The 11,701-nt window shown below is 42.0% G+C and overlaps 2 protein-coding genes across 3 annotated transcripts; one reads left to right on the plus strand and one right to left on the minus strand.

The window, feature by feature from the left end:
• The first annotated feature begins 930 nt into the window (after nt 1-930).
• Nucleotides 931-4,836, plus strand: LOC310804109 (ras-related protein Rab-5B-like). Of its 2 annotated transcripts, none has more exons than XM_083669208.1 (6): nt 931-1,001; nt 1,592-1,960; nt 2,242-2,393; nt 2,603-2,725; nt 3,088-3,181; nt 3,706-4,836. In XM_083669208.1, exons 2-6 carry the CDS (start codon nt 1,798-1,800, stop codon nt 3,834-3,836), a joined length of 663 nt encoding a protein of 220 aa, XP_083525334.1. In that variant the 5' UTR covers nt 931-1,001; nt 1,592-1,797; the 3' UTR covers nt 3,837-4,836. The 2 variants fall into 2 exon arrangements, with proteins under 2 accessions (XP_083525334.1, XP_083525335.1); XM_083669209.1 differs by having other exon boundaries at nt 945-1,033.
• Nucleotides 4,837-5,129: 293 nt separating this feature from the next.
• LOC310804108 (uncharacterized protein) lies at nt 5,130-11,701 on the minus strand. The gene is made up of 6 exons (XM_083669207.1): nt 11,498-11,701; nt 10,106-10,180; nt 9,885-9,923; nt 9,290-9,451; nt 8,882-8,965; nt 5,130-7,675 (listed from the first exon to the last, which is right to left on the minus strand). Exons 1-6 carry the CDS (start codon nt 11,594-11,596, stop codon nt 6,938-6,940), a joined length of 1,197 nt encoding a protein of 398 aa, XP_083525333.1. The 5' UTR covers nt 11,597-11,701; the 3' UTR covers nt 5,130-6,937.

The raw sequence follows: 11,701 nt of genomic DNA on the forward strand, positions 1-11,701 counted from the left end.
TTTTTCTGTGGTCTTTTGTTTCAGGTCAATTATGTTTGTTGTCTCATGGCCATCGGAGTACATAATAAGCAAGGACTATACATTTTAATATTTCACTAACTGGTAATAGGCTAACTAGGCTATTTGTATTGTCCTGTGCACCTGATGACAAGCTATAATTTACAAACAAGGATGGGTTATGAATTTGGTTGAGCCATGAGATGAATGAGAATTAAAGTAAAAGACAAACATTCAAATAGGGATCCCATCAAATTCAGTAAATACATAATTTATAAGCCCCATAATTAAACTGAGGAATTGCTCAGCCTCACTCTGTTCTTCATTATGCATAATATCTACTCATCTCTCAACTTAAATCATCGACTGAATGGTCACACTTTTATTGACCAAATCGATACAATTCATTATTGTATGAATTGGTACATTTTCCTTATCTGTAACTGTGCGAAGCCTACTGATAAATACATTTTCGTTACCAAATTATCTTGAATAACGTATGGGATAATCTCTGGTATGTTTGGGTAAGGGTTAAGGTTTAGAAATGTGATTAAATAGTCAATAGATTTTCTGAATCAAGTCTATATCAACCAGTTTCCAACTATAACTGTTCCACGAAAATCTTCATGTGCTCATAAAACAGCACTGATTTCAACGAGGGCTTTGAGTCTCAAGAAGCAGGATGAAGTTGTCCCTATATACTGATCCAGTGTCCGCTTGGTGCTTCCTACCTAATGGAAAACGTTGGATTTGGTGAAGGCAAGACGATCCTAGATCTGTGCTTCAAGGGTAACTTCAAACCCGATAGTTTTCAATAACTCTACAACGATAGTTCGGCGATTGGAGAGGAAGAGCGAACTTTTTACCAGTAGCCTACAATTGGGTAAAAAGCTGTCAATCAGTGACCGCCCAAAGACACCGGAATTTGTGATACTCAAACCATACGCGCCTGGACCAAATATACAGGGGATAGACAGCGACACTTGACAGGTTAATCCTTCAAGGTATTTGTTAGTTTTTGTCGAATGGTACTCGGGTAAGCATTATAGTGTGACGATCTCGGGGGGCTGTACAGATTTCTGGACGGGAGTGTCCAATTCCACTCATTCTTTGGATGAACTATAGAAGTGGGGGAGGGGTTGATAGTTGTTAGGAATTGTCATTGTCATGGTTTATTAATTATCCATTGAATTATAAACCGTCTGTAGCCTACATGTTGGGAAGATGTCCAACTTGATCATAGTGTGTCGTATGGAGTTGTGAGTTCATGTGTTTATAAAATGATGGTACATGAAACCATTGACAAATAATAGTTAATGATGATATTGATAATGATAATTGTATTACCACTGTGGTGATATATACATTTTCAACCTATGATATAAATCAGGTTGCAATGTGTAGGGTATGCTTCCTAACCTGAATTCCCTGTGGGACTATACTAGAATTGATTGTACAGCAGCATGCAAACTAGACTGGAGATATATTTTGATTAATATGGGTTTCACGGGTGATTGTGTGACAGGTTGCCATTATGATAAAAGTCCAGATTCTGGCATACATCTGTTGTTTTTTGTCTTTTTTTGTCTTGTAGATTTCCATTTTTCATCTGGCAGACGGGGCCCATTGTCCTTGAGAGGGGGACCCCTCTCTACCCCCCTCCTTTAGCCCCATCCTCCTCTCCCCAGCTGTCACTTGAACCCCTTTTCCCCCTGTCCCCCACTCTCAGCTACCAAATCACCCTATCTTCCACCTCCTTGTCCCCAGCAACCCCCAAACCCTCTCACACACCCACCCCTGATGGCAGAACGGCTATCTCCATCACCCAGTGGCCAGTCCCAGTCCAGTAAGGTGAGCCAGTTTAAACTGGTTCTATTGGGGGACTCCGCAGTGGGGAAGTCCAGTCTGGTGTTGCGGTTTGGTAAAGACCAGTACCATGACTCCCAGGAGAGCACCATTGGGGGTAAAGTATGATACGATAGAGCAGAGTATTATTTTTTTATAGACCCACACTTTGTTTTTTGGCTGACCTCCGTAATCTGTCATTTGTGTCGGAATGACTACTCCGTTTCACATTGCACACTCCTTCATCTATGTCTTGGTGTTATATCTGCACCTTCTGTTTTTTTTTATTATTATTTTTTATCTCTGTGTACTCTTACCCGCTCTTATTCCAAATGAGTTACATATTGAGAGAACACACTTGTCAAGCGTCTTCTATATATTTTTTTCTCCTCTTCTTAGCTGCCTTCCTGACACAGTTGGTGAGTGTGGATGGCGTCATGGTCAAGTTTGAGATCTGGGACACTGCGGGGCAAGAGCGCTACCACAGTCTGGCGCCCATGTACTACAGGGGAGCCCAGGCGGCCATAGTTGTCTATGACATCACCAACACAGTATGACAATACTAGACAATAACGTCTATCTCTCTGTCTATCTTCACCTGTTGTCTCCATTTCCACTGATTTTCAGTGTAGTCATTATCTGTTTTTACACTAGCTCACTGTCCACCATTTTGAGACAAATGTTTGTGGAGGTCATGAGTTTTTGTCCAATAAGATCCTTCCTCAGGTTGTGACTCATATTTGTTTTCTGCTTTGGATAGGACACATTTGCCAAAGCCAAAAGCTGGGTGAGTGAGCTCCAGAAACAGGCCAGCCCAAACTTAGTGATAGCCTTAGCAGGCAACAAGGCTGACCTGTCCGCCAACAGAGCTGTGGAGTATGAGGTGAGCTTCTATATAGTACAATAGACTGCTAGAGCTCAAGGCTCATTCATCCCCATGACCATAACTGCTGTTATTGCTAAAGTGGGTTAACCTGGCTGCCCTGTCACTGACTTTTGATCTTGCATTTTGCAGAACAACTAACATATTTGCACTTGTTATGATACTTATGTGTATATTATGCATTATATGCTTCCATGTTTTGTGCATTTGTAATCATCTTTTATGCTGCCCTTCAGATTGACCTTAGGCGACCGTAAAGGTTTACTGAACTGAACTAATTGAGCTTCCCTGATTTTATTTTGATTATGTACTGCTCTGGCACATACTGTACCAGTGATTCACCCTGTGTGCCACTCTTCCAGGAGGCGCAGGTCTACGCTGACGACAACAGTCTTCTCTTCATGGAGACCTCTGCCAAGACGGCCATGAACGTCAACAACCTTTTCCTTGCCATAGGTGAGCCACATTACACTGCCAACTGACGCATCGCTGAGATTCACAGGATTCAGCTGGAATTTGTCTTGAACATACACATACTCTCTATCGTTCTTTCTCTCTCTCTCTCTCCTGTTCTCTCTCTCTTTAACAGTCAACCTATAAATTCCTTAAGGCCCCATCATAATAGTCACCCGCATAGCCGCAATTGTCTGTGGCCCATAATGCCATACTCTCACAGCCGCCATTCCACCATCGGATATGCGTGCATCTGCTGTGAATTGAGTTTAAGATGGAGCAATGTTTTTGTCTTAGTTGTAGTTTACTTCTAATGACTCATTAAAGGTGCAGTGTCCATTTATGGACACAAGAGGGTGGTAAAATCTCACTTTAGGGACAGTTTGAGCTGCGATGAACCACTATTTATACAATTTCCATCTCTAATCAACTCTATCAATCAATGTTGTAGCTTCAGATGAGATGGTCCTCTCTCTATCTGTTGATATCCAGTACCAACAATGATTTGTTGTCTCTCCATTTCCCAGCCAAGAAACTGCCCAAGAGTGAGCCACAGAGCGGTGGGGGTGGTGCTGGGACAAGAGGAGGAGGAGGAGGAGGAGGAATGGACCTCTGCCAGCCTACCCAGACAAGCAAAGCCCAGTGTTGTGGAAACTGAGAAGGGAGGGAGGGAGTGAAGGAGGAACAAACAGATTGAGTGCCGCAAGTAAAGGTGTTATACAGCAAGCGCACAATTTAGGGAGCAAGCAGAAAGAAGAGGGGAATGAAAAGGTGGAATACAAATGTTTGAGAGATGTGTAACTTAAATAGTGGCAGGAAAATAAGAGGTTGAGGTACCGCATATAGAAGGAACAAATGAAGTGCCTCCATTTGAAAAAGGGAGTTGACGGAAGAATAAGGGATATGAGCAACTTCTACCTACGCCGATTAAGTGAGTGAAATGAACTATTAGAGAGGACATGTAGCTGTGGGAGGTGTGAAAGTCACCTTGAACAGACCAGAAAAGGGATGATGAATGACAGATGACGTGAACCAGTGTCTTCAAAAGGGATTTCTACACTTAGCAACTCTCCCAATAAAAGTTCATGCTGTGGTGTGGGGTCATGAGGTTTTGGCAAACCCTATCCAATCAGAACATTCAAACAGGAAGTGAAATTAGTCACTCAGGCAGTTTGGTCACACAGGGACAAAGGGATTAAAAGAGAGCTAGTGGCCAAATGGGTATTTGCACAAAGCACACTGATCATTTCCCTGGCTTGCACTGGGTTGTAACTTGCCACCGCCACAGCTTGTACTCTACGTCACTCTATTTGCCCCCTCTGCTTTACCACTTTGACGAGCTTGTGTGCCATTCTGGCTACTGTCATTGATGAATTGATTCAGATATGTCTCAGTGTAACTATAAGGCCGTCCTATTGTGACATGTATTCTAATATCAGTTGTGCTTTGTAGCTCACGGGAGAACGGCAAGGGCAAACAGCTGGCTTTGCATAGTGGAGATGAGATGACAAATACTTGGTTTTAGTTCTTGTATCATTTTGGCCTGTTGTTGCTTCTTTTATTTCCATCCATGAAAGGCCATATTCTTTGTTCTGTGTACATATGTTTTATATAGTTCCTGTCTCAATGCATTATTTTCATAAACACAAAGCACAATATATTTTTTGAATGGTGTTCCAATATAGCAAGATAGTAAGTAATTTACTCTGGATTTCAAGTCTTTTCGTGTCAACCTTGGGTGTTGACAGGAGCATTGCCAGTGTGTGCATACAGTAGCCTATATTAAAGTAGCCTATATTAAAGTCCAAACCTCTTGGACTATAAATGAAGTGCCTTTCATGCAGTATTACAGTATTGTTTTGTTGCTTGTTGTCTATTCCTAGGCAGATTCATAAAAGATTATTGATATTAATATATTCACTGCTACACTATGAAATACAGAAACAGCTGGGGGAGTATAAAATGTTTATTCTTTGAAGAATACAATTTATTCAGAAAATACATACCATTTCATATCTTAAAACTATTTGGTGTAATTATGATAAGCATTTGCATTCCTGCTCAGGATTACATCACTGTAGTTTTGTGAAATCGCAATGTTGCCACTTCAGAGCATGACATGATGCCACAAATCCTGATTGCAATTGCAAACCACAAGACTAGTTGTGCAAATCTACCTCAGCATGCTTCTGTAATGTAATACACCATTAGTGCCCAAACCCAGCAGAAAACCAACTACCTCTGTATTTTGTATACCAGAACTAGTAGTTTTCATCAAAGCGCTCAGTGTTCCTTGTGACACCTAGGAGTATTTCCATAAAAGACACATTACAATAGTTAATCTACATAACAGGTACAGAATAGCGTGTTTAAAACATCACTAGTACAGTACATTTCTCCTGCAGAAACAGAAATTCAGGCAACAGAGACACAATAGAAATACAAAACATTCAGGAACAAAAAGTATCAAAGTTAGAAAGTAGCATATTAAAAATCAACTCCAAACACATTTTTTATAGTAAACTTGACATCCCTTTTTATGTACCTCAATTTCTTAAGACATTGATTATTACTTGATCTACCAAGAGCTGTATTCTGACTTGAGATACACTTAAAACACAAACACCCTAAACAGAGTATTGAGGGCAAGAAGATTTGTTTGTTACATGCATATTTCACGTCAAAATACAATTCCGTAACCATGGAAACTGTGCAAAATTCAAAAGGTGCCTCAAAGTCAAACACGGACTGGAATGTTAAGACCTTATGGGAAGATTTATAGGTAGCAATGTTTGTGTCACGCTTCTAAAGTCCAAAAAAAAAAAAAAAATCTGTGAAAAGGGTAGAGAGAGAAAAATAATAACATGATACATTGTCCTGCAATGTCAGAAAATGATTAATACGTAAGGTTACTCTCAATTCAGTAGTTTCACTGCAACTGTGCAAATATGACCTTGAAAGCACTGGAGAACATGCAGTACTATACAAAATATATATATATATATATATATATATATATATATTTTGGTATGTGTTTACAATTATATGGAATGTCGTTCCCTCTCATCCATGCTAGTTAATACCAGCTATAAAGTTGAACATATAACTACCAAATATCAGCCAAATTAAATTATTCAGGCGAGGCAGGAAAGGCACAAAGTCCTTGTAGATCAAAAGAACTGTTCTTGTGAAGGCCAGAGAGGCAGTGAAAACACAATGGTTTCATAACCATACATGGAAATATTCCCATAAAACATTCCCAGTTGAGGTCCTCAACTGTCTCCTATTGTAATTGCAATCTTGCCAGCATCTGATCTTGGTTATATGAACATAAAAACAGCTAATCATCTTAAAAATGTACAATATTTGACCTCAAAATCCGATTCACGTGCGTCAAATTAAGTGATTACCAGCAAATTAACGACTAAAAAACAAGAGGAAGGTCATTTCCCTTTTGTGCCAAATGGCAAGAAACTAAATACTGAAGTGCAACCTTGCAAGTCATGCCAAACATGCTGAGACAGAGGGAGAAAGATTGGCTTAAAGTGGTCTTTAGACATAACTGGAATTCCACTCTGCCACAATGCATTAAGACAACTGAGTGTTGACTCTACCTTTTTAAAGCAGTAGACACAATGTAAGACAGCACTGGTCCAAGAACAGATTTCTACCCCTTTTCCAAGAGGCAGACTGAGTCAGAGTACTGATCTCAGAGCAAACATGACCCTTTTTTTGCACAGCTGATACACCTTAAGGGCCTTAAGACAGAAGGCAAGAATCAGGACTTTTGGGATCATTTCCAATGGACTGATCATTGTTGGTCAGATATTCCTCCTCATCCTTATCCACTGGGGAACTGGCATCGTCAGGCATTTCCAGCCCATCCGAAGCAGACCCTGGGAAGACGCCCTCCATCTCAGGCGTGTCAGCTGACGCATCTTCGTAGGCGCTGATGCTGTCTGTGTCGTTGTTCCTGTCTGGAGAGGAGTCACGCCCATCCTCCGCCTGGCCTCCAGGGGGCTGGCTGCCCAGTGCTAGGGTGGGCTTCTGCCCAAAGGTCTTGCTGACCATCTTCTGGAGCTTGGTCAGGGGGCCGCCTTCATCCTCAGCCCCCTCTCCACTGCCCTCCACCGCGTCATCAGAGTCCACCGAGGATCCCAGCCGGGAGTCGTGGAGAGGAGGCGGGTGTGCGTCACCATCAGACGGCTGCTCTCCCCTTCCCTTCCTAAAGAAGGAGGCGAGCAGTCCTCCAGCGTTGGTCTCCATTAACGAGCCACTCCTCTGGCTTTCCAATGGGACGCTGTCAAGTCGGACGATAGTGAGAGGTGCAGCTTGGGCAGAATCTCCTTCATCCTTGGGTGCATCGCTGATTTGCTTCTGTGCTTCCTTTTTCATTTTGTTGTTTCCTTCTTGGCCTTGTTGTCTACCCATCTCTTCCTCCCTCTCCTGCTCTCTGACAAGTGTGTACACTGGGACTGCCGGTATGGTGTTCCTGTGCTGTGGAAAAAGGATTATATAATATCTAAGTTAGTCAACATGTAATATTCTTTTTACCTTGGATTTCTAACTCCATTCTCACACAAAAACATTGATGGCACCAGCATATCCACATAATGTAACTTGTCATATCAGACCCCACTACAAAATGGCAACAGTGTGAGACCTCAAAGCATACTGAGAAATGTACATTCAACAGTTGTAGTGAGTGACCTCCATTAATTGGGCTGCTACTACCATGAATAGAGGAGCAAATTAATTCTGTAGTCTTGTCTACCTCTTGTGATCCAGTTTATCAATTCATTGTTCCATGTGCATTGCTTGAGGCTTGGACTGGGAACATAGCCAGGCCAATTGTCACATAATAATTTCCAGAAAGGAATAGGAAACGGGGAGCATCTGCATGTCTGTTAGTAAGCAGGCTGTAGGGCAGGGCATCCTTTTGCAGAGCACATGCTGGTACAAACCCAAGGCCATGTTACAGGAAAGCCTTGGGACACAGCGGCCTAGACCATACTGACAAATAGATATCCAAGATACAATAAAGGTCCCCCGAATCAAAACAAAAAAGTCTGAACTGATAAAACTACTAAGGTTTCTTTGCTAGAATCTGTTGTTCAGCTGTTCTTACGGCTTTAAATTCCAAACAGGTGACTCCCTTCTAATCTGTCACAAGCCTGTGTAACAGATAAACCAGATAAAGGGAATGGACTGGGATTTGGACAGGGATTGAACCCATTGTGGAATTCGTACATCTGTCATTAAGATAATGTGCAACGCTTCAGATTACAGTACAAAATGTACTCTACATGTCAAAACATAAAAGCTTCATCAAGTCAAATCCTTTCTTTTGGGACTGTAACTGAAAAAATATCTGGTCAGTCAATAATTGACAACCTCCTAGGTATTGTACGCACACACATACGCACGCACACACACACACAAAGTGGGAATAACAGGTATGGGAGGTTGGCCCCCTGCCTGGAATTTCCCAGCAGCAGAAACCCTTCATTCTGTCAAGTTCATCAAAGCAAAGTTGAGTTGAGCCAACCCTCCACTGAGAAATTGAGTTACGCAACCAGGGCTGGCAAGCAGTAACAAGCCAGCAACAAGCCATTAGTCAGTCTTCATGCCCAAAACCAGGAAGCCTGTACTTGTGCTTCTGTGTATGATTATGTAAGCCCCTCTTCCCTGTTCCCCCATTACCTCTTTTAGCCTCTCCACCTCCTGCATCAGAGAGCTGACCATGTCCTCCAACTTCCTTTTTGTCTCTCTCTCTCGCTCCAACTCCTACAAATGCAGACACACATTACAACCAGTATAACATTAGATGAATGCGGTAGTGTAGAAGATTGACTTCTAAAATGTTGGGTCTAGGACCATGGGTTGTGTGCAAATCATATTGGGTTATGGCTGGGTTTGCACAGGAAAGATTGTTCATCTAGAGCAGATTTCTTCTGTCCTGGTCCTGGAAATGATTCAACTATAATCATCGAGCCCTTGATTAGTTTGAACAGATGTGTTAGTTCTGGATCATATGGCTCTCCTGGACCATGACAACAGAACACTGATCTAAGCATTCTAAGCTTTGAGTGTACTCAAATATATCTCTACCATGCTGGCATGGCTGGCCTCTCTCTGCGCCTCAGCTAGCATCTCTTCAGCCCCTTCCAGGGCGTCCTGCAGAACATCCACTTGGAACCACAGCGTCTCCCGTTCAACCTCCAGCCCTCGCAGCTCCTGCACCACCTCGTCATAGCTTGTCTGGAGCTCCAACTGCATTGCAGACATACAGGCATATCAGTGGGAGGCCACACTCAGTGGGCTGCATATGTGTGGGCGACTGACAACCAACACACAGGCATTCCCTATCATAGGGCAGCTTCACACATACAACCATTGACAAACGTATGGTATATCCTTGGGCAGATGAAGTTTCCTTGACAAGTCATGAGTATAACTTTGTGGTGATGTAATTTGGCGTGAGCATAACAAGTGTGTGTATCATACAGTATTTGAATATGTATGGACAGGCCAGAAGAGTGTACTGGTAAATTGATACAGGTACAGTCGCAGCCCTATGGCTAATCTGAATGAGAATAGCATCGTCTGTGTTCAAGTGGCCTTATGCAGCAGCACAAGCAATTTGTATACTGTTGAAATGCCAGGGATCTTGATGCAAAACACAATATAAAACACAGCTCATCACCATCTCAGGGAGTGTCATGACCAGATCCTCCTCCGACCGCTGAGAGTAAAGAAAGAAGAGGTATGCATGAACATCATCATTTGTCATCATGTGAAAATAAACTTACATAACTTAAAATAATGTCCTGTGTGTTGCAGATCAATAAGGGGATAGGAGGTGACCATGTTAAGGACACACCACTAAAGAGACATCAGTAGTTAGTTTAATTGCCTGTGTCCTACCTGGCTCTCGCTTCTCCTCTTGAGGGTGTCCCCTCGGCTGTCACTCCGCGTCAGACGCCTGGTGGAGCTCTCCGCCTGACAGAGAAACAAAGTAGAGCCACAATAACGTTTACAGAGCATGCACTTCAATGGGAACTAGAAAGGGAAGTTTCAGCAGAAAACATTGTTTTCTTTGCTTGCTCATCTGGCTCAAAGTATAATGATAGTGGAAGAAAGTCTATATAGTGAGATAATTCTGAGATATCTTCAAGATCAATAAGCTTTGGTGACCGTCACAACCCATGTTGAGTTGTACAATATGAGCTTCAGCAGTGTAAGAGCAGATGGGGTTGTAAGAATAGCAAAGGGCCAATTAAGTATAACAAATAACATTAGTGTTTCGCTTCACAATAACTGTGTGCACCCTTCCCATTGTCCACAGTCAGCTGGTATATGACAACATGTTGAGCTGGTTAAGCAGGTTCCATCAACAAAATCAATACCTCTCCAAGTCTTGCAAACCTAACCATACGGCAAACCTAGGCCTATATAAGGAATGGCATCTGTCAAGTTCTTTGCATTGTAAGGTTCAATAATAACACTGCATGCTTAACAAATTGAGTAATTAATTAACATTTCTGTTATGCTTAATCAAGTGAGTTGGTTACTCATATTGCATAACACATCGCAATTTATATTGGTAAGGCATTGATGGAAACATGTACTGAAAGCAATCTTAAAGTATACAAATCCAATTTAAAAGCACAGTAGCCTCCTCCACCAATGAAAGCATAGATTTAATATAACTCGACCATTTGGAGTCAGACATGAATCGTTCTCACAAACAAGTGATTGCCACATTCCTCATTTGAATACCACATTCTATTCATGCATGCAGCACAATTTAGTCTACAGTATGCGTAATGGGGTAACTACGAGATTAAGGTAAGCCATTTTCTCTGGTGTTTAAATAGCTCGACAACATGTAAAGCCATTTTAACGCAATTCCGATGGGAAGGCTACAATATCCTACAACGCCTCGCAAGCCTTGAAAGGAAGTCGATGTGACGTTGTTACAGTTGGTCAGAGAACTTTAGAAAATGTAACACACCATAGTTACAAGAACAAGTAACAGCAGGGCGTGTGTCAAAGGGTGGAGGCTACGAAAGCAGGAGAAAAGTAACCACCTAGCAACATAAACACGGGCAGTTGCTCGCGATTTATGGCTTGAACCAAAGCATATTTCTTGTCGACAGGAATATCACTAAATACTAATAAGTAGGCCTACATTGAGTATCCTACATCAAATCTCAGGCACAAAAAACACGTATTTAGCTTATTTCTGGATAAAACTGTCTCGTGTAGGATACATCAACGTTGAAAACAATGACGACGTGATTTCACGACGCTCACCTCCTTGATGATGTTGCGAAGAGATTCATCCTCGCTCACTCCCCGAGAAAGCGTCCTTTTCCTTGGCGAGCCAGCTCTTTCCAAGGTCCCGGAATGCATTATTCTGGTACGAAGCAAGAAGTTCTAACGTTTTTGAGTATATTTTGGTGAAATGAACAAAATCAAGACGCTACTATACGCCCTATTTTGTTTAGTGTGTATGCG

Source organism: Argentina silus (genome assembly GCF_951799395.1).
Source record: "Argentina silus genome assembly, chromosome: 4".
In the NCBI taxonomy this organism is placed as follows: Eukaryota; Metazoa; Chordata; class Actinopteri; order Argentiniformes; family Argentinidae; genus Argentina; species Argentina silus.